The sequence below is a fragment of the Bos indicus x Bos taurus genome, chromosome 20 (genome assembly GCF_003369695.1).
Source record: "Bos indicus x Bos taurus breed Angus x Brahman F1 hybrid chromosome 20, Bos_hybrid_MaternalHap_v2.0, whole genome shotgun sequence".
Lineage (NCBI taxonomy): Eukaryota > Metazoa > Chordata > Mammalia > Artiodactyla > Bovidae > Bos > Bos indicus x Bos taurus.
This window is the reverse complement of record NC_040095.1, coordinates 23,771,221-23,794,678: the sequence shown is the minus strand read 5'-3', so window position 1 is coordinate 23,794,678 and position 23,458 is coordinate 23,771,221. Positions and strand designations below refer to the sequence as shown.

General features: G+C 40.6%; 1 protein-coding gene and 1 long non-coding RNA gene across 2 annotated transcripts in view; one reads left to right on the top strand and one right to left on the bottom strand.

Annotated features, from left to right (window-relative positions):
• CDC20B (cell division cycle 20B) overlaps window positions 1-2,054 on the bottom strand; it is a 64,674-nt gene extending 62,620 nt beyond the window's left edge. The window contains exons 1-2 of the mRNA XM_027520252.1: window positions 1,829-2,054; window positions 1,502-1,564 (exon numbers count right to left, since the gene is read on the bottom strand). Coding sequence (XP_027376053.1) covers window positions 1,502-1,564; window positions 1,829-1,891 — 126 coding nt within the window. The 5' untranslated portion in view covers window positions 1,892-2,054. The remainder of the gene's footprint in view (window positions 1-1,501; window positions 1,565-1,828) is intronic.
• A 3,620-nt stretch (window positions 2,055-5,674) lies between these two features.
• On the top strand, window positions 5,675-22,487 carry LOC113879091. The gene is made up of 4 exons (XR_003507196.1): window positions 5,675-5,753; window positions 11,821-11,924; window positions 20,123-20,235; window positions 22,400-22,487. It is a non-coding gene; the product is annotated as an uncharacterized LOC113879091 (long non-coding RNA).
• The last annotated feature ends 971 nt before the right edge of the window (window positions 22,488-23,458 follow it).

The window sequence follows — 23,458 nt, the reverse complement described above, 5'->3', positions numbered from 1 at the left end:
TGAATTAAGAAAGTTATAATTAACTACAGTTTTTCCAATGACTTTTATTCACAGACCAAAAGGCCAGTCGTTTGTATTAAATAGTAAAATACCTAGGAGTCATGGTTATCCAAAATCTGGGCATAAGACAAATCTTCAGCTACGTTCAGGAAAAATAAACATATGAGTATTCAGGGAATTTAAGGAATTAAATGCCATTTGTTTTCTGATACAAAGGATATTAGTTATTACATTCTGAAAGTGCATTCTGAAAGTTATGTTTTGAATTTATTGTGTCACCAATGAAATACAGAAAAATGTTAAGGTCTAGAAAACCCTAAAACTGGTGGATTTGAAACTATAATCGATGCGTAAAGACTAAAGGAATGTGAACTATTTAGAGAGAAAAAAAGTGAATCCTGATAAGGAGGAATCTAAAATCTAAATCATATGCATGCGTGCTAAGTTGTTTCAGCCGTGTCTGACTCTGTGCGACCCTATGGACTGCAGCCCACCAGGCGCCTCTGACCATGGAATTCTCCAGGCAAAAACACTGGAGTGGGTTGCCATTTCCTTCTCCACCGGATCTTCCCAACCTAGGGATCGAATCCGCGTCTCTTTCGTCTCCTGCATTCTTTATCTCTAGTGCCACCTGGGATCCATAAAGTAAAAGAGCTATTTATGTGTAAAAGTTAAGATGAAAATCTTTGGATTTGTTTTATTTTCACACTGATTACAAGAGAAGCTGAAAACCTTTGCGTTCAGACTTTCAAGGTGAAATTTAACTGGATCAACAGTTAAATTACTAAGCTAGGACGGTGAATACAATGGCACCCCACTCCAGTACTCTTGCCTGGAAAATCCCATGGATGGAGGAGCCTGGAAGGCTGCAGTCCATGGGGTCGCTGAGGGTCGGACACGACTGAGCAACTTCACTTTCACTTTTCACTTTCATGCATTGGAGAAGGAAATGGCAACCCACTCCAGTGTTCTTGCCTGGAGAATCCCAGGGAAGGGGGAGCCTGGTGGGCTGCCGTCTATGGGGTCGCACAGAGTAGGACACGACTGAAGCGACTTGGCAGAAGCAGTAGTAGGACGGTGAATTTATGCACTTCTCCTCTTGACCACAAGATGGCACCATTTCCGGTTCTTTGGAAGGCAAGATTATGAATGCAACAGAGGGGAGTGCAACTAGCAACTGTTAAAAAGAAATTTTAACAGCCAGCTAGAGATGCACTGCCTACCTGACACATTCAAGCTTCATTTTTTTTTTTTTTTCTGTAGAGGCAAAAACTGAAAAGTACCATTCAGATACAAATGATTACCGTTATTTGGCAGATATCTTCAATTTCTTACAAAAATGTTTTAGATATAGACTCTGAGGTTAGTGATGATATGAGACGTACAAATTTTCTACATTTTCAGATCATTTCATACGTCCAACAAATATCTTTTTAGCAAGAATTAGTTTGTTCAAAGTCATATTTAAGACAGAGAGCTCGATTAAGCACTGGACACTCACCTTGGGAGAAACTTGACCTCTCCTCTGCTTCATGTCTTTGTCGAGCACCCGCATGACATCCTCCTTTGAAAATATAGGCAACATATTGGAATACAAACTATTTAGAAAAATCATAATATGAGGTGTGAATGTTTCTAGAGCCTCCGCTTGTCAAATTACATTCACTTTTAAAGCAAACAACCATCTCCAGAATATAAATTACACAATTCAATATTAGATTTAGAGTTCTGAACCACCTCTTGGTCCTAGACAGGTATTACAAACAGTGACTTCGACAAGAAACCCCTTTAGGAAGCTGGGGCGAAGAAACAGAGGGGCGTTACTCACCCACAGAATCTCTTCTTCAGTGCGGACCCTCCTCCGGGCGGCGCGCTCCAGTTTCCACTCCATCTCTGGAGGCGTTTGTCCTGCTGGCTCGAGTGTAGCCTCTCCTCGACCGCTTTTGGTTTTGTCCCCCAAGAATAAGCCAGTCTTGACCCTTAATCGTCAAACCTCTGGAGTCTTGTCCCCTAGGACGATCATATTTCACTCCTAACCTCCATTTTCCTCCCACTCCTCCCACCTCTCTTAGAGCTTGGTCCCCAGAGTACCGTTTAAAAAGCCTGCTGGGCGGCCGCCGGAGCGGGAATTCCCCTACCCGACTTCTCATTGGCCAGAACTGCGGTGACGTCAGACTCCGGGAGGGATTCCCCCTGCCCGCGCCTGGGTCCTCCCTCCCTCCCGGCCGCGGCCCCGCCCCGCAGCCTCCAGCTCTTTGTCCGCGGAGGCGCGCTCCGAAGCGCCAAGCTTTGCCGCGAGCCGTGGCGGGTCTGAGCTGCGGCGGGCGCGGAGGGCTGGAGAGCCGCAGGAGGCGAAGGGGTTGGCGGGCAAAGAAGCGGGTTCTGTGAATTAACGTTCTTTCCATACTAGAAACAAAAATGTTTCGTAATAACGGGCCCTGCACTCTTTTCCTCGGCCCCCACTTATTCTCCAGCCCCATCATGCTGCCTTTGAGGCATCGGAGGGGTACAGTAACTCTGGCCGCCTCTGTTTGGGCGATAATCACCGTTGTGTAAGCAACTGAGTTTAGGCGTGTTCCCCCAACGTGTTCATCAGCTCTCCCTCCTTATTCAAACTGACTGGAAAATGTGGCAAGATTTCTATGCTGATAAGAAAGGGGGGAGCACTGACGTATTTATTCAAGAAATTCTCCTTTGCTCTAAGTGGTCAGCTTCTCTCACTTGATCTTATGATCTTTCTTCCCAAACAACGGTTATTGAGTTGGTGAAAGAGCCTGTGACCTGATAAGGAGTGAAGACCCAGCAAGAGAGCTGAGGAGACTAGGGAATATGTGATAAAGAAGAGGATGATATTGGGGGTTGAAGGAGGGGCTTGGGGAAAAACGAAAAGGAGCCAGATGGGCTGTGCAGCCTCAGCTGCCACACCTGAGCTGCCAGGCTGCCAGGAGAGGAGAGCTGTCCATATGGCAGGAGGGGAAACCGTCTGGGAAACCTCTGACAGTCTGAAAGCCTGCTCCCCACTCCCCTTATCACCTACCTCCTCCCTGCCCCCCCCCCCCCAACTGACAATGGACTGAAAGTGTTAGTCACTCAGTTGTGTCAGACTCTTTGTGACCCCATGGACTGTAGTCCACCAAGCTCCTCTGTCCATGGAATTCTCCAGGCAAGCATACTGGAGTGGGTTGCCATTCCCTTCTCCAGGGGATCTTTTCCCTCTAATACAACATATGAGTTTATCCATTTGAGGGGGTGGGGAGAGTTAACAGATATGATGATAGTCAAAAAGGTCAGTGATTTTTAAAAAAAATCTAAACTCAGTCTCCTGCTTTCCTCCACACTGAAAGCAAGAGAAACAGCACCAAGGCTAAGACCCAATCTTAAGACAATTTTCTATCCACAATGATAAAGGTTAGGGGAAATGCTGCACAGGGTAACAATCTTCAAATGAGATTCATCAAAATTCTTGCTAGTCAAATAACCCTTGGATTAAAAGATCTCTAAACTTCACCCACAAGAATTCTACTTTCCTTTCAGTGCATTCAAAGGATACTCATTCCAACTTCCAGTAAATCCTTTCAGCAAACAAGGAGGCTAAATAAAGTGAAATATCATTGGATAAGAGTCAGATGTACTGTGGATTTAAAAGATTAGTTTTCAATACCAACTAAAAATAGCAATACATTGGAAATAGTATTAAAGGCTTTTTATCTTTGGTCTATTTTAAATACCATTTTACATTTACCCATTTATAAGAATGGGTACAAACTTGGGAGTAACAACCAATTCAGTTAATGAGCTTATAAATACATATAAATTGTGATTTTAGACCCCATGTTTTTTACAAGTACTAAGGATAGCAAATTATTCATTTAGAATTCAGGTTTCTATGAGTAATACCTTCATAAATTCCATTGTAGCCACTAATTCCATGGTATATCTCACAGCCTCCAAATACCTTTTCCCCCTAATGTAAAGTAGAAAAATATTAGTCAAAATTTTCCTTTTAAAAGCTATTGTGCATTTTAAATATTCAGATTGAAATTTAACTTCAGGATAATGGAAACAGAAAAATCACCATTTAGCAAATATCACACTATCCCAGTCAGAAACCATGAATGCTAAAATTGGTGTGAATATGAGGAGGATGTTTTCTTCCTATGATTAAATACAAAAATTATGACTTTTCATTGGACAAACCTGGCAGACACTACCTTCACTAAGTAATCTCACCATTAATGACACATAAACCTCATGTGCCTCTTGATGTTGTGTACTTGGAAGGGGACAACATTACTTCTGTGATATTCTTGCCCCCCAAAATTGTAACTTCAATAATGAGAAAATACTAAATAAACCCAAATTGAAGGACATTTCAAAATAATTGGCCAGTAGTACTCTTCAAAAGTGTCAGACAGGTAGAAAGACTGAGAAACTGCCACAGGTCAGAAGAAACTAATTAGACATGACAATTAAATGCATTATGAGATCCTGGATTGAAATCTAGACGGGCGGGGGCGCGGCGGGGGGGGGGGGGGCGCGGCGGGGGGAGGGGCGCGGCGGGGGGGGGGCGCGGCGGGGGGGGGGGCCGCCGGTGACGAAAGTACATTTGTTGGATACTTGTGGAAATGTGAATAATATCTTGTTGATTAGTTAATAGAGTAATAGTAATGCTAATTATCTGGCTATAATCATTTATTATTGGTATGTTTAATGTTAATATTTAGGGAAGTTGAGTGAAGGACATAATGGGATTCTATCCACCATTTTTGTAACTTTTTCTAAGCCAAATTAGTTCAAAATGAAACCTTAAAAATTTTTTTAATTAAACATCATGTGGTTATACAAATAGAAAAAAACTACGGTACAACTGTTTAGGAAATATATATCTATATATACATACTCTATAAGCATTTTATCTTAACTTTTTGTCAAATATGTTTTACGAATAACGGGCTAATTCAAATGTTCAGGGCCTGTGTAATTTACTATCCTCAAAATATCTTTAGGAGTGGATTTTGAAGATAGATTTGTAATAATGAGAAAGGCTGTGAGGAAGATCCCTTGGCAAAGGCCAGAGTCCACCTCCAAGGATGTGGAATAAGAAGGTGACGGGGAAAACAGGTGGTTTAGAGAGGCACAGAGAAGGGCGAGAGGGAAGAAGCTTTTCCGGGCTCATCTCTTGCTGGTGCTCTGAGTCTGAGCAGGGTTCTACCGATGGGAAGGAAAAGGATATCCAAGCTTCCCAAACGCAGCGGGTTTTGTTACTTACATGATCACATTTTCACTCTAAATAATAACAACGTTCACTATCTCAGAAATGTACAATATACAAAGTAAGCTCCCTTCACCCGCTCTCCCAAGCTACTATTCCTTTCCTCAAAGCATCGTCAAACCTTTTCCAACGTATTTACAGACTTACACATAAATAATCCGGCTCTGTGAAGCTTTCTACATAGATGGGATCTTACTATGCTTATCTGTTTCGCAACTTGCTTTTTCTACTTCACTGATTTCAACTGCTTTCCCAGAAACGCAAACCGGAGAGCTCCCCCGCCCCATTTCCAACGGTCTGTTGGCGCGGCGCTCGGACCGCGGCTCCTCCCGCGCGGCTGGAGGCTGGTAACGCGTCCACAACCCAGCTCGCGCTCCAGCGCCCGCGCGCCCGCCCCACCCGCCCTGCGCGCGCGCGCCTTACGGGACAGGAGGGACGGTTGGTGTTTGCGCCAACGGTCCGGGGACACAAGCCACGCCGGGTGAGGGGAAAGCCTGCGTGGGGCCGGAGAGGAGGGGGACGGTGGGTGTGCGGGTGCGAGACTGGATGAAGACGGACTTCAGATCTCTCCATTATGGAGGAGTGAGGGGAAAGGGAGGAAACTAATAAACTCTCCGAGAGTGCTTTCTCCCCAAAATACATAGCTTAAAATAGGGCGGGGGAAGAAATCAGTGTATCCCCTTATAATTCTGACTATGAGTAGGACTCTAAAAACGTAACCTGTGAAGGTTCTAGCTCTGTAAAAGCGTCAATCAGAAGAGTAGCCAGTAGAGTCCGTCACCTCTAGTTACACGACATTTTTCAATTAGCAGTAAAAGTACATGCATGTTGTCCCGTTACTGAATGATTTCTTAAGAGTCTATCCCTTTAAAATGTTTTTCGCCATCCATACCCCAGTTAATGACGATGGAGAGTAAAGTCGGTAGCTGAAAGCATAAAAATCACATCCCTTCCCCTCCAACCACTTAACTCATTTCCCCCTTCTCTTTCTCGGCAGGGTAGCTCTTACATAGGGTATTAAGTTATTTCCCCACGAATTTAAGGGATGTAAAGTTAACTATCAAACCAAAATGAGAACAAATCTGTATAAAACACAACAGATGAAGTCAGGCATATGAACATGATACCCCCTCAAAGAAAAGAGGGCTCATAAAGGCTCTAGATCTGAAAATTCTTTTATTAGATATCCTACCAGCACTTCAAATACAACATAATCCAAAACAGAATTGAGAATCTTTCCCTATTCCCATCCTCCCCAAATGACCTCTTCTTTTTGTTTGCACCTTGTTCCCAATATTGCTATCTTCCTTGTGGAGCAAAGTCAAAGTCACCCTTAACTCTCCCTTTATCATGTACTGAAATCTGCTATCAAAGACAGGTTTTTTCCTCTGTAGTGTTGATTCCATCTGTCCTCCTTTTGAAGATTACAAGAACCTAACTGATAATTCAACCTCTAGTCTACTCCACCTCCCTTCATGTCACATGTTTATTTGTACCCAGCAAGTACCATGCACTAGGCAAAGCAGTGGAGACCCAGAGACAAAGCTTTTAAAGGCAGTAAGCATCATCTTGAGCTAATCATATTTCTCCCTTGCCCCAAATCCCTGAAAGGATCTTCTTTACACACAGAATTAAGCTCTAAATTTTCTAGCTCAAATACAAGTCCTCTGTGATTCTAACATCTCTTTACCTTTCTTGCATCATCTCCCACAATTCCACCAAAATATCTCTAGTCCTCCATGCTGTGGGTAAGGCCCAGCACTGTCCTGCCTCCAGGCCTTTGCTGAGGGAGCCTCACCTTAGAGCTCTTTCCCCCTATCTTCTCCTGGCAATCTGATCATAAAATTTCAGTTCCCATTTCCCAAAAGCCTTCTCAGATCTTCTTAGATGGAATTTTTTCTCCTCCTTATGTTCCCATAGCATATCTTTTGTACTGCTTGTCTACTTAATTCCAGCTTTTACATATAAGTATGTGTGTATGTTCTCCACTGTATTGTAACCTTCAAGTATTCAAGAATCTTGCTTTTTCATCTCTGTGTCCTCTTTAGAGAATAGCTCACTGCCTTGCACGTAGTAAACTTTGTACATCGTTGTCATTCAGTAAATGTTTGCTGAATTGATTTGCAGATTTGAGATTAGGATCTTTCCCAAATCATGGAACTAGGATTTGTTGTTGTTGTTTAGTCCATAAGTCATGTCTGACTCTTTGTTGCCCCATGGACTGTAGCCCAGGCTCTTCTGCACCCGTGGGATTTCCCAGGCAAAAATACTGGAGGGTGTTGCTATCTCCTTCTCCAGGGGATCTTCCCAACCCAGGGACTGAACACCAGTTACCTGCTTGGCAGGCAGATTCTTTACCATTGAGTCACCTGGGAACTAGGACAATAGAGCCACAAAAGAAAGACCTTCCTGCTGCTGCTGCTGCTAAGTCGCTTCAGTCGTGTCCGACTCTGTGCGACCCCATGGGATTTTCTCTGGTCCTCTGTCCATTGGATTTTCCAGGCAAGAGTACTGGAGTGGGTTGCCATTGCCTTCTCCTAAAGACCTTCCTACTACTTGCTAATTGTGTGACTTGAAAATGTTATTTGGCCCCTGTAAGTCTCAAGTTCCTCATCTGCAAAATGTGATAATTATTTTCTACTGTACTGATTTATGATGAGAATGAAGAGAAATCATATAAGGCCTCTAAGATAATAATTTTTTTCTTTTGAGATAAAGTAATGGCACTTAGCTGTCTAACTTAAAAGAGTGTTTGAATAATACATCTCTATAAAGCACTTGTCAAGAGAAGACTATCCTTGGGCCCAGAGCCTACACATAATAGATGTCTGACACATAGCAGATGGTCAATAAATATTATGTGAGTGAATACATTCTAAAATTCCAACCTCATTATCTAAATAGAAATATCCTAAATCAAAAGGAATCCATGTGGCTTCTCTGGTTTGATGATTATATCATTAGAATACTCATATATTCCAATTCTGTGCTCACCATGCAACCTTTTGATTTAAGACTTAAGCTTAAGTTTGAGAAAAACTACCCCTGACAGGGACCTGCCCTACTCTAGACAGTTACATATCTACAACTGGAAATGAACTGAATTCTGATTTGAGCTGGGGTAATGTAAATTAGTACCTCATAATTGTTCTGAGTTGAGAACATTTCCGGAGAAGTAGAATAGAAACTGGATGGGTGAAAGGACAGTGGACTTCTAGTGCAAGCTAGACACTCTTGTCCTGCCATTAACTTGCAGTGTGATTTTAGCCAAGTTACTCCTCTCCCAAAAGTCTGATTACTTATAAAATTAGGAGTTCTAATATTCTTTCCACGTCTGTATCATCAGATCAGATCAGTCGCTCAGTCCTGTCCGACTCTTTGCGACCCCATGAATCACAGCACGCCAGGCCTCCCTGTCCATCACCAACTCCCAGAGTTCACTCAGACTCACGTCCATCGAGTCAGTGATGCCATCCAGCCATCTCATCCTCTGTCGTCCCCTTCTCCTCCTGCCCCCAATCCCTCCCAGCATCAGAGTCTTTTCCAATGAGTCAACTCTTTGCATGAGGTGGCCAAAGTACTGGAGTTTCAGCTTTAGCATCATTCCTTCCAAAGAAATCCCAGGGCTGATCTCCTTCAGAATGGACTGGTTGGATCTCCTTGCAGTCCAAGGGACTCTCAAGAGTCTTCTCCAACACCACAGTGCAAAAGCATCAATTCTTCGGCGCTCAGCCTTCTTCACAGTCCAACTCTCACATCCATACATGACCACAGGAAAAACCATAGCCTTGACTAGACGGACCTTTGTTGGCAAAGTAATGTCTCTGCTTTTCAATATGCTATCTAGGTTGGTCATAACTTTCCTTCTAAGGAGTAAGCATCTTTTAATTTCATGGCTGCAGTCACCATCTGCAGTGATTTTGGAGCCCAGAAAAATAAAGTCTGACACTGTTTCCACTGTTTCCCCATCTATTTCCCATGAAGTGATGGGACCAGATGCCATGATCTTCATTTTCTGAATGTTGAGCTTTAAGCCAACTTTTTCACTCTCCACTTTCACTTTCATCAAGAGGCTTTTGAGTTCCTCTTCACTTTCTGCCATAAGGGTGGTGTCATCTGCATATCTGAGGTTATTGATATTTCTCCCGGCAATCTTGATTCCAGCTTGTGCTTCATCCAGCCCAGCAATTCGTATGATGTACTCTGCATAGAAGTTAAATAAGCAGGGTGACAATATACAGCCTTGACGTACTCTGTATCATACTGTTCACCAATTAACAACTAAAGTAGGCACTAACAACTTGGTAATACTCTGCTTTAAGTCACAACTAGAGTAGAGACATTACTTTGCCAACAAAGGTCCATCTAGTCAAAGCTATGGTTTTTCCAATAGTCAAGTACGGATGTGAGAGTTCGACTATAAAGAAAGCTGAGCGCCGAAGAATTGATGCTTTTGAACTGTGGTGTTGAAGAAGACTCTTGAGAGTCCCTTGGACTGCAAGGAGATCCAACCAGTCAATGCTAAAGGAAATCAGTCCTGAATATTCACTGGAGGGACTGATGCTAAAGCTGAAATTTCAATACTTTGTCCACCTGATGTGAAGAACTGACTCATTGGAAAAGACCCTGATGCTGGGTAAGACTAAAGGCAGGAGGCGAAGGGGACGACAGAAGATGAGATGAGATGGTTGGATGGCATTACCAACTCAATGGACATGAGTTTGAGCAAGCTCTGGGAGTTGGTGATAGACAGGGAAGCCTGGCCGGCTGCAGTCCATGGGATCAAAAAGAGTCTGACACGGCTGAGCAGCTGAACTGAACTGAGTCATCATCTCGCCATCTCTGACCATGCAACTCGAATGCCAATAAACTGATTAGGACTAGAAACCCTAACATTTATCTTGGAAGACATTCCCCCATGGGTCTCCTGCATTCCTGCATGTCTTGTTGAATATGCTAAGGATGGGATGCAAAGTCTGAATGAATGACTGGTAAACCATTTCTCAGAATTTGCAACAAGCAGTCTTGAGGTATGGGGTAACCTCTCCATCTGGAACAAAGAACAGGCTTTCTTCTGCTCACTGTAAAAGAAACAGATTCCCCAACTAAGTTTCCCTCTTCTCTAATGCAACCTACTGTGGGGAAAGGCATCTATTTGGACCCTTCACATCATCCCTGTGGGATTTGGGGACAAGGTGAATTGATGTAAATATGATGTTCATGCCTCTTGCTGTGTTGTGAATAACAAAGTCCTTTGTTCTTAAGAAAAAATTATAGCTATGTGTGGCAATAGATGGGGCTTCCCTGGTAGCTCAGCTGGTAAAGAATCTGCCTGCAATGCTGGAGATCTGGATTTGATCCCTGGGTTGGGAAGATCCCCTGGAGGAGGGCATGGCAACCCACTCCAGTATTCTTGCCTGGAGAATCTCCATGCACAGAGGAGCCTGGTGGGATACAGTCCATGAGGTTGCAAAGAGTCAGATACGACTTAGTGACTAAGCACACACAGCATAGCATGGTGACAGATGTTAACTAGATTTATTGTGGTGTTCATCTCCCAACATATACAAATACCAAATCATGTTGTACACCTGAAGCTAATATAATGTTATATGTCAGTTATACTTCAACAAAAAAATTTTTAATTAAAAACAAAATCTTTTGTCTCTGCCAGCACCCATGCAACAGTAATAGGCTAATTTATCAGATTTAAATAGGATAAAATAAAATTGAAGACCTCTACCCTTAAGTGATAAGTTAATATGAGAGCGGAAAACCAAGTTTCATATAACCATAGATTTTTTATGTTTGCTCTTCTGTGTCATTTTCATAGTCCAAGTTCAAGACATCTGCAGATGGCTGGAAACTTAGATGTTAGAGAAATTTAGTTAGCCCATGGTGTACTAACAAGATCAAAATTATTATTTCAATCTCTGCATAATTTATTTAGTTTACTAGATTTATTTTTTAATTATTTTTTAATTTTATAAGTATTTGGATACCTACATTAGAAGTCAGTTAACACAAATGTGACAGATAAGAATTTTAAAGGCTCAACAATACAATGCATTAAAAATTTGCATTCTAAATAGATGAAACTTGTTCTATGGTTAAAATTTTCAATGTAATTCCAGCTAAGCCATTATATCCTCTTATAATCCTAATTAAAATAATGTGTTTAAAGGACCAACCTGGCCTATTATACTCTAAATCTTCTGATTTAAGTTTTTAATTTTATTTATTACATACATTTTAGTAAGAATGAAGTACGTTACACTCAACAAAAACATTCTACTTGATTTATTTTTGTTTAAAATTCTGTATTGTTCTACTTAACAAATTAAGGCATTTCCAGAGACTAAAGCTTGGTCTTCCTTTGTCTTCTTGGTTTTCCTTTTTCTTAGTAGCTACTATTAGTTCATTCTTAGTAAGCTTTTGAAATGTTTAAATAGCATGCTGATAATCAGTTGAGAGGCAGGGCAGGACCTAAAATTTGAAGTTTTTGCCAATTTCTGTGTTGTAAATATTTCCACCATTGCCTCTTTCAGGTTACCAACATGACACACAGCAATGGGAAGAGGAGAGCACTGCAGATCAGCTCCAGCCCACCACTGCGGGGGTTTCCTCTTAACACTATACCTACTCTCCACAGGTAATCTCAACCTTGTTCATGGTGTCAGTTACCTATACCTAATCCAGACAAACAAGCTTCACAAGCACTTCAGACTTTTACTAAGAGCAGACTAAAGACCTTCCCCCAAAATCTTGGCCTCCTGCAATATTCACTGACTCAGTGAATGTGCTGTAATCCATCCAGTGATATAAGCCAGCATCCTTGATATCTCATTCCTTTTCTTTGTTTTATCCACTACCAGATCCAGTCAATTTTACCTCCTAAATTTTACTCACTTTTCACAACCATCTTCTTAGTCTGAGGTACCATAAATTCTTTTTTTAATTGAAAAAAAAAAGATGATAAAATCACAAGAGTAAACTAAATGTGAAAAAAGGCTTAAAAATTACAATGAATTTGATGCTCTTTCCCTAACTGGATGTATTTGCATTGAAAACATACAGATAGTTTGGAATTTTAATCTTTAAATGATCCTTTTCATTCATTCTCTTAGAAAAAGCACATGTAAGTTTTAAGAGGTCTTGTTCTGCTAATATCAAGAAATGAATAAAGCAATTTATGGATCATCTGCAACCTAACAAAGTGAAACCTGGGACATAGAAGTGAATGTTGCTCAGTCGTGTCCAACTCTTTACGACCCCCATGTACTGTATGGTCCATGGAATTCTCCAGGCCAGAATACAGGACATAGAAGATGAGAGAAAAAGGCTAAAGGTTTCCAAAGGAAGAGATGATGGAAAGTCTGGGATTTGAAGTCCTGTGGTTCAAATCTATTATGAGACTATGACAAGAACCCACCATTCTGAGATGTCTTCAGCAAAGTGTGTGAGCATCTTCCTCTAACCAAGCTCTTGCTACAAATCTGTAGAGATGCAGCCATAAGTGATAATACCTCTGGCCCTAACAATAGCCATGACTGTCTGGCTATTCTCCCATATCCTTTCTTCTTCTCTAACCCATTTTTTGTTATAGTAAAGTCAGAGTGATCCCTTTTAAGGAGAGATCATGTCACTCCTCTGCTTAAGTCTTCCTAAGACCAGAATCTTCACAAGGCCAACAGTTCCTCTATGATCTGGCCTCTGCTTTTCTCTCCAGCCTCACCTGGAACCATACACCCCTTTGCATTGTATTTGCAGTAACTTTTCCTTTTCTTAAAGAAACCATATTCCTTTCATCTTGAGGTTTTCATATATTTCATTCCTCCTAGTGCCCCTAGGCATTATGTACATATGTATATATGTACATAAATGTAATTCTTAATAACTATAGTTAATCACAATGGTGTGATCACTCACCTAGAGCCAGACATCCTGGAATGTGAAGTCAAGTGGGCCTTAGAAAGCATCACTATGAACAAAGCTAGTGGAGGTGATGGTATTCCAGTTGAGCTATTTCAAATCCTGAAAGATGATGCTGTGAAAGTGCTGCACTCAATATGCCAGCAAATTTGGAAAACTCAGCAGTGGCCACAGGACTGGAAAAGGTCAGTTTTCATTCCAATCCCAAAGAAAGGCAATGCCAAAGAATGCTGAAACTACCACACAATTGCACTCATCTTACACGCTAGTAAAGTAATGCTCAAAATTCTCCAAGCCAGGCTTCAGCAATACGTGAACTGTGAACTTCCTGTTGTTCAAGCTGGTTTTAGAAAAGGCAGAGGAATCAGAAATCAAATTGCCAACATCCGCTGGATCATGGGAAAGCAAGAGAGTTCCAGAAAAACATCTATTTCTGCTTTATTGACTATGCAAAGCCTTTGACTGTGTGGATCACAATAAACTGTGGAAAATTCTGAAAGAGATGGGAATACCAGACCACCTGACCTGCCTCTTGAGAAATCTGTATGCAGGTCAGGAAGCAACAGTTAGAACTGGACATGGAACAACAGACTGGTTCCAAATAGGAAAAGGAGTTCGTCAAGGCTGTATATTGTCACCCTGCTTATATAACTTATATGCAGAGTACATCATGAGAAACGCTGGACTGGAAGAAACACAAGCTGGAATCAAGATTGCCGGGAGAAATATCAATAACCTCAGATATGCAGATGACACCACCCTTATGGCAGAAAGTGAAGAGGAACTCAAAAGCCTCTTGATGAAAATGAAAGTGGAGAGTGAAAAAGTTGGCTTAAAGCTCAACATTCAGAAAATGAAGATCATGGCATCCGGTCCCATCACTTCATGGGAAATAGATGGGGAAACAGTGGAAACAGTGTCAGACTTTATTTTTCTGGGCTCCAAAATCACTGCAGATGGTAATTGCAGCCATGAAATTAAAAGATGCTTACTCCTTGGAAGAAAAGTTATGACCAACCTAGATAGCATATTGAAAAGCAGAGACATTACTTTGACAACAAAGGTTCGTCTAGTCAAGGCTATGGTTTTTCCTGTGGTCATGTATGGATGTGAGAGTTGGACTGTGAAGAAGGCTGAGCACTAAAGAATTGATGCTTTTGAACTGTGGTGTTGGAGAAGACTCTTGAGAGTCCCTTGGACTGCAAGGAGATCCAACCAGTCCATTCTGAAGGAGATCAGCCCTGGGATTTCTTTGGAAGGAATGATGCTAAAGCTGAAACTCCAGTACTTTGGCCACCTCATGGGAAGAGTTGACTCATTGGAAAAGACTCTGATGCTGGGAGGGATTGGGGGCAGGAGGAGAAGGGGACGACAGAGGATGAGATGGCTGGATGGCATCACTGACTCTGAGTGAACTCTGGGAGTTGGTGATGGACAGGAAGGCCTGGCGTGCTGTGATTCACGGGGTCGCAAAGAGTCGGACAGGACTGGGCAACTGAACTGAACTGAATGCCCCTCCTCCTCAACCTAGTTAATTTCTTCCCTGATTCCAGAGTTCAAACATAACTTCCTTTCTTAACTTTTCAAATCATATCCCAGCCCCTAATTTTTGATGCCAGAGCACCCTCTTCTTCTTCTGATTAGGATTTATCATAATTCACCCCACTTCGAAGGAAGTGGTAAATATATGACATTCAGCTACAGGAGATCTTGGACAAGACCTCTTATTTAATTTCTCCTGTCCAGGAGACTTTGGACAAGATCTTGGCTTCAATTTTCCCAAATACAAAGCAAAGTTTAAATTAAAGCCTCTACCTTAGGTACATAGCTCTGATTTCTATGATTCCAAGTAAAGGTTATTCCAGGAGGTTGTATAATATAGATATTAAGAAACTGGACTCTGGAGTCACCTTGATTCCAATACCACCCTCTTCTTTTTAATAATTTATATATTATGATCTAAGTATGATGTTCTGAAATAAAATAAGTTAGAAACATTCACATTCCCTTTCTAATCAATTTTTTAAGTGCCCCACATCAAAATTTTAAAACTCTGCATTGAACACAGCCAGGCAGAAAAAAATCAGACATTCTCATGATAATGGATTAAATTAAAACTAACATTGTCTTTATTATGCCTAATCATCAGGTATTTGACCTAGCTCAAATCAATAAGAATGCATTTGCACTAAATTAAAATGAAATTTCTTCCTGAAGGTGGCACTGTGAACAAGGAAAAGTAATAAATCCACTAAATTTTTCAGGACTACAGGACTATCTTATTAGGTTAAAAAAAAAAAAAGCAACATAATATGCATCCTGGTACCTTTGACTTCTAACTCGCCATTTTCTTTTCACTTTGATTCTTTAAATTCATTGTTAATTGTAGGTGTACCCATTAGCTTTTTGAGTAAGTTTTTAAATTGATATTTCCTTAATAAAAAAACAACTAATAGCTGAAATTTATTGAATGCTAACTATATTCAGCCACTGTACTACAAACTTCAGCAGTGAATTAAAGGAAGGAGGTTTTGGTTTGGTTTGGTCTGTACCACGCAGCATGTGGGATCTTGGTCCCCCCACTAGGGATCGAACCTGTGCTTCCTTGCAGGGGAGCCTAGAGTCTTAACCACTGGACCACCAGGGAAGTCCCAGGAGCTCTTCTAAAGTAATATTTAACTCACACAGCTCCAACCTACTTGATTTTGCCAGGGAATTGAAGCATTTATAAACTTGTTTCTCTGCTTACCGCCTCCCGCCCCGGGACAACACGTAAGGAGACGAGGTAGGATGTTTATCTTTATTAACAGGAGATTTGACTAAATAAGAGCCTTTACTTTGTTACCTGCTGCCAAATAAAAGTGAAGATCTCATCAAGGACATTTTCTGTTTCCTGTTGTTAAACACCAGTTGACATGCACCAGAATCAGACCTACTTTATAGCAAGGTATAAGCCACCTAAATTATTTTGTCATCCAGTGTAGGAAGGTGTGAGTCCTAAAACCTAAAAGTTTACTGTTACCTTACTGCCAAGAAGCTAGTACAATTTTAGAACAACCTTCAAAGTTTAAGAGCATAATTTGAGTACATGGATTGGCTGTGTGCCACAGGGGCTACCATTCTTAATTTTTCTTGAGGTTTTATAGCTTTATCTCCTAGATATTAGTTTTTCAAATTGCTCAGAAAACTTGAATTGTCTCACTATTATGGAAAACTTGCCCCTCAGCTGAAGCACAAGACTGTTAGACCATCACACTTAAATGAAACACTTCCAACTATACTTATCCAATGAGTAAATATACCTGTGTAAATACAGAAGCATTTAGTTAACATTTCAAACAGTTCAAATTAGCAACTTGGTCATAATTTCAACACAATTATGTTTACATTTCAGTAATACTATACACAATGACCTGATTTACTAGAGTAAGGCAGAGGAAAAGCTTCTTAAATTCTTCACGGGACTAGGAAACACACAATAGCATACAGAGTCTCATGGCTGGCAATTCCTTTAAACACTGATGAAAATCAGCATAGTTACTGTAGGCAGGACTAAACTCTGGCTGCTCTCTAGTTCTCTGAGAGATCATGATTATGTTCAACTCCTGCTCAATAGACAGCACACACTACAGGGTAAACAGAGAACTGAGTTCATTTCTGCCCTTGGAGAGCTCTTGGACTAAAAGTGAAGAGGAAACAAGCACAGTAATAGTTTTAATACTGACAGTCTGCAAGAGGGGACACATGAAAATGCAAGGTGTTGTGGGATATTCATTTATATAAATATATTGTCGTCTGTAAGCTTCCTAAGATTAAATAATTTCAATTCCTATTTCTCAGTGCTTTGTTTACTGTGCTATTCTGAAGCCTCAGGTTTCAATATTTATCTTAGATTATAGAACTCAAAACTGTCCCACCATTATAAAGCCTGGAAAATCTGAATTTTGGAAGAAATGCCTTACTTCCCTTGATTTCCTACCGTTTTGTTCACTTTTGAGAGAATTATAGAAATGAGCGTAATCCCATATATATTTTTAAATATCCAGCCACAGGGTGTTGATTAAATAAGCTATTCCACATATATATAATGAAGTGAAGTCATTAAAATGTTTCAGAGATGAAAATCATGAAAGAATCATCACTGCCATTCAGTTCAGTTGCTCAGTCGTGTCCTATTCTTTGCAACCCCATGGTGTGCAGCACACCAAGCTTCCCTGTCCATCAGCAACTCCCAGAGCTTGTTCAAACTCATGTTCATTGAGTCAGTGATGCCATCCAACTATCTCATCCTCTGTCATCCCCTTCTCCTCCTGCCTTCAGTCTTAACCAGCATCAGGGTCTTTTCCAATGAGTCAGTTCTTCACATCAGGTGGACAAAGTATGGACCTAACAGAAGCAGATGATATTAAGAGGCGGTGGCAAGAATACACAGAACTATACAAAAAAGATCTTCATGACCCAAATAACCACAGTGGTGTGATCACTCACCTAGAGCCAGACATCCTGGAATGTGAAGTCAAGTGGGCCTTAGGAAGCATTACTCTGAACAAAGCTAGTGGAGGTGATGGAATTCCAGTTGAGCTATTTCAAATCCTAAAAGATGATGCTGTCAAAGTGCTGCACTCAATATGTCAGCAAATTTGGAAAAGTCAGTAGTGGCCACAGGACTGGAAAATGTCAGTTTTCACTCCAAAGAAAGGCAATTCCAAAGAATGTTCAAACTACCACACAATTGCACTCATCTCACATGTTAGTAAAGTAATGCTCAAAATTCTCCAAGTCAGGCTTCAACAGTACGTGAACCATAAACTACCAGATGTTCAAGCTGGGTTTATAAAAGGCAGAAGAACCAGAGATCAAATTGCCAACATCTGTTGGGTCATAGAAAAAGCAAGAGAATTCCAGAAAAACATCTACTTCTGCTTTATTGACTATGCCAAAGTCTTTGACTGTGTGGATCATAACAAACTGGAAAATTCTTCAAGAGATCAGAATACCAGACCAGCTTACCTGCCTCCTGAGAAATCTGTATGCAAGTCATGAAGCAACAGTTAGAATGGGACATGGAACAACAGACTGGTTCCAAATCAGGAAAGGAGTACGTCAAGGCTGTATATTGACATCCTGCTTATTTAACTTCTATGCAGAGTACATCATGTGAAATGCTGGGCTGGATGAAGCACAAGCTGGAATCAAGATTTCCAGGAGAAATATCAATAACCTCAGATACACAGATGACACCACCCTTATGGCAGAAAGTGAAGAAGAACTAAAGAGCCTCATGATGAAAGTGAAAGAGGAGAGTGAAAAAGCTGGCTTAAAACTCAACATTCAAAAAACAAAGATCATGGCATCTGGTCCCATCACTTCATGGCAAATAGATGGGGAAACAATGGAAACAGTGAGAGATTTTATTTTTCTGGGTTCCAAAATCACTGCAGATGGTGACTGCAGCCATGAAATAAAAAGATGCTTGCTCCTTGGAAGAAAAGCAATGTCCAACCTAGACAGCATATTAAAAAGCAGAGACATTACTTTGCCAACAAAAGTCTGTCTAGTCAAAGCTATGGTTTTTCCCATAGTCGTGTATGGATGTGAGAGTTGGGTCTAAAAGGAAAGCTGAGAGCCAAAAAATTGATGCTTTTGAACTATGGTGTTGGAGAAGACTCTTGAGAGTCCCTTGGACTGCAAGGAGATCCAACCAGTCCATCCTAAAGGAAATCAGTCCTGAATATTCATTGGAAGGACTGATGTTGAAGCTGAAACTCCAATACTTTGTCCACCTGATGTGAAGAACTGACTCATTTGAAAAGACCCTGATGCTGGGAAAGATTGAGAGCAGGAGGAGAAGGGGACGACAGAGGATGGGATGGTTGGATGACATCACCAACTTGATGGACATGAGTTTGAGCAAGCTCCAGGAGTTGGTGGTAGACAGGGAAGCTGGCGTGCTTCAGACCATGGGGATGCAAAGAATCGGACACGATTGAGTGACTGAGCTGAATTGAACTGTGGAGATGGTGGCAAAACCCTTGAATACACTAAAAAATGTTAAGTTGCACATTTCAAATCAGTGAATTACATAGTATGTAAAATGTATTACAATAATTCTGTTGAAAAAAAAAAAAGAATCCCTTGGTTCAATCAGCTATTTTTGGTGATGTGGATGATAAGGGCGAGAGTTGGGTGATAGCCTAAACCAAACAGAACCAGTCCTGTGTCCTTAGATCTCTTCCCAGAAAAGGGGAGTCATGATGTGCTTGGAAGCAACCCTAAGAGGTATCTTCTACATTAGGAATTTCCATTATAAAGAAATAAATGAAAGAGAAATCCTGAAACCTTGAGGGTTAGGCATGATCTTATAAAAGTGCTCAAAACCATCATTATCCCTCACAGAACAGTGTATCTGTATTTGCTTTAAACCATGACATGACTTAAAAATAATTGAATTCTCCACATCCTATACCTAAATGCAATTTCTAATTATTACTTGGCTATCCATATAAATCCTAAGTAAATCTGTGGTGTTTCTTTTCCCTTGCATCAGTACAATATGAATAAATGTAAATAATTGTTATGTCTGATTTACATTGTGTTTTGTTAAGCAGCTAAAAGTAAATATTGAAAATAGAAGGAAATGGCAACCCACTCTAGTATTCTTGCCTGAAGAATCCCATGGACAGAGGAGCCTGGCAGGCTACAGTCCATGGGGTCACAAGAGTCGGACACGACTTAGCGACTAAACCACCACCACCACCATGCAAGTTTGAACAGCTGTTTGCCTAAAGGAAGGCTATAGATCTTAAAGTGCAGGGCTAACTGAATCAAAGCAAATTACTATCCTAAGTATGCAGATTTCCTTACATTGAATGATACTCAATTTTCTTTGTTTGTTTGTTTTGTTGCCACACCTTGCAGCTCCTGGGGATCACTGACCAGGGACTAAACCCTGGTTCCGCACAGTGAAAGTCTTAACCAATGGACCACCAAGGAATTCCCAATGGTACTCAGTTTTAACCATCCTATTTCATGTAAGTTTTCATTACAAATGGTCTTAGATTAATTCTAGATGTAAGTGGCAATACAATATGAACAACTAGATGAAAATAATACACAGGACCTCATAAATGAGTGAATCAAAGTTCACTCCAGGAAGAAAGAGGTACTAGATGAAGATGGATTCGTTAATACGAGAATATATTTTTTTCAAAGAAAGATCTGTTAGGTACTTGGGATGGCAAGAAAAACTCAGTTAACCCAGTGAGTTAGAATAAAAATGTAGAACTTTTAAATAACATTTTAATAGGGCTTATGGTCACATGATAATACATTTTTAAGCTTTTCAGAATTGTGGGACATTGAGATATGCATAAAATGTTCTCTCTTTTTAAATCAATGCATCTTTTCCCAGGGGACTAAGATGCCTCCAGGACCTGGGCAAATTTCCTTCTATAACTCAATCTGAGATACCTTGAGGCAGGGAATTCCACTGGGAAGGAAGAATTGGATTCAATTTACTGTTTCTGGATTTCTTCCCCAGGATTGCCTAGAAGAGTTAAGAAACTGTTGTGAATGTCTCCAGCACTCAATAAAATTGCTCTCTAGATCCCTACATTTGACAAGTAGGCTCCAGAATTCAGCCGTGAGCAAGGACACCACATTTGCTCTCCAAATGCAATCTATGCCCACACTTTTGACATTAACGCATACCTATATTTTTACTTCATGGGCAGTTTTCTCCAGTTGGAAGAAGAGAGAAGAAGGAGTTAGATTCCAGTGAGAAGGATTTTATACACCTTGCTGGCTTTGAGATTTAGGGGCCCACATGCAAGAGCCAGAATGACAGCTCTAGGAGTAAAGACAAGTCCCCAGTTTGCAGCAAGCCAGGCAATACAGACACTGGCCCTGCCATCATAAGGAACTGGATTCTGCCAACAATCAGACTGAGTTTGGAAATGGAATCCTCCCAGAGTCTCTAAATAAGAATCCAGCCAACACCTTGATTTCCAAGAAATCCAGAGCAGAGAACCCAGCTTAGCCATCTCTGATCTACAGAACTATGAGATAGTAAGTTTGTGTTGTTTTAAGCACTAACTTTATGGCAATTTGTTACCGCAGCCATAGATAACTAATACAAACAGATAACTATAGTGTTTGTCAGGTAACAGGCACTGTGTCAAGCATTTGAGATGCATCACCTGGATCAGTCTCACAATGTCTATTGTCCTGGTTTCAAAATTGAGCAATAAGACCCAAGTCACCGAGCTGGCCAGTCCCCTCAGGACCATGATAGGAATCAACCCTCTCTATGTGACTGCAGAACCTTTGACCATTTCTATACAATGGCCCACTGCTGCTATTCAATAATCATGTGTATAGAGGATCCAAGTTTTAAATACACACAAACATACTTATACATTCACATATGTATATATATTAAAAATTTCTGAAAGAAAATATACCAAAATATTCAGAATTGTATCTTTAGATAGTAGGATTATCACTTCTTACTTCATTATGGTTTCCTGTTTATCTGAATTACTTTACAATGAGCATATTCTACTTGCATAACATTTTTATTTCCTTTTTTTTTAGTTAAAAGATGAAGGTGAAAATTTATTAAGGAGAATCCGACCTGAGTACCAATCATTTCTTTCATCTTATTCCCAGAGACTCCCACACTTAAAGACTCATCACATACCCAGGTCTCGGGCTCTAGCTGCAGCCCTCCAAGTGCTTCCGTCCCTTTCAGGCTCCCAGGTCCGCAAAGGAAGGCCAAGAACTATCGTGGGTCCTCTCTGAGGATGGAAGCCCATCTCACTCCCTGATAGGGGGCCCGAGCTCTGGTGTCAGAGTCTAAGGGACACATTTCTCCTGTCTTTTCTCTTCAGGTTTCTCTACATTAGTGACACCAATCAAACCTCTGTGATAGATCCTGTTAGACAGTCTAAGAGCTTTCCCCAACTCCTTTCCCTCTTGCCTACCTGTCACTATAGTGGCTAGGAGAATGAGAAACTAGATTCCCCAGCCTCCCTTGCAAGTAAGGGTAACTGTGTGCCTCAGGTCTGATTTTGAGACTAGAGTGAAAACCCACCCGGGAGTTTCCTGGGAAATGCTTTTTTGCTTCCTTAAATAAAGAGACAGAAGCAATCTGTGAAGCTTTCTACCCCTCCTTTCTTTTTATCTTTAATGCAGACAAGATGCCTGAAGCTACAGCAACAATCTTGTGATCATGAAACATCAAACATGAAGACAAATGTCTAATAAATTAGTGGAGCATAAACCATAAAGTCTGGTTTGTTGATAGCATCATTAGCAGATGTTAGCAACTCCTGTCTCACCCGATTATGTGTGAAAAAACAAACCCTTATCTTAAAACCCAAATGTGATTACCTCCATTCTTATCTCAACTGCCTGCTACAGACATTAGAGTACTGGTGCTCTTTTCTGTTAGATGCAGAAATGAGAGAGAGAACTGGGAGAGGGGAAGAGAAAGAAGTAATTGGAGAAAATCCGTTTGTGTTTTCCACATATAGATTGCTTCATGTCCCTAATTTTGTCCTGTCCCATAAAATCCTATGCTGAAACCGAGACATCATGCTTATCACTTATGACACAGATTACAGCCCACAGCATCTATTTTAAGGAGGAGACAGTAAGATTGACATTTAAATTCAGTCATGTGACCTACAGAATCATCCAGCCAATGATTCTACTTATATTTTGATTCAAATAAATTTTTTCATGAATAACTGATAAAATGGAATGCCATTTTATTCCTGTAGCAAACTAAAGGCCATGGGAGTAGTCTGTCTACTGGAAGTGCCAGGACTAAGAAGATACATTGTCTGGACACTTTAACAAAATAAAACCAATTACAAGTCTATTATGTAAATTGTCTGTTATGTCAGATGAGTAATTCTAAATAAATGGGATAAAATATTCCTTTCTGAAAAAAGCTTTTGTTGGTTGGTCTAAGTTCTATAATCTATGATCATTGTTGACTTTTAATACTACAGATGGAAGCTTCAAATCAACACACTTTTATTTCTTATTCTCTTAGAAACACTGATAGTTGGGAAAAATCTCCATTATACAGTCAGTCCTCAACAAACAGGGTCTTAACTACATGTCTTTGAGAGAGAAAGTTTCTCATGTTTTAAGCTTTGTGAACTTATGTTAGTCAGAGTTCATGTCACTCATTCCTGTGATATATCATTTTGTTGCATTTCAACAGGAGATTAAAATTGAACA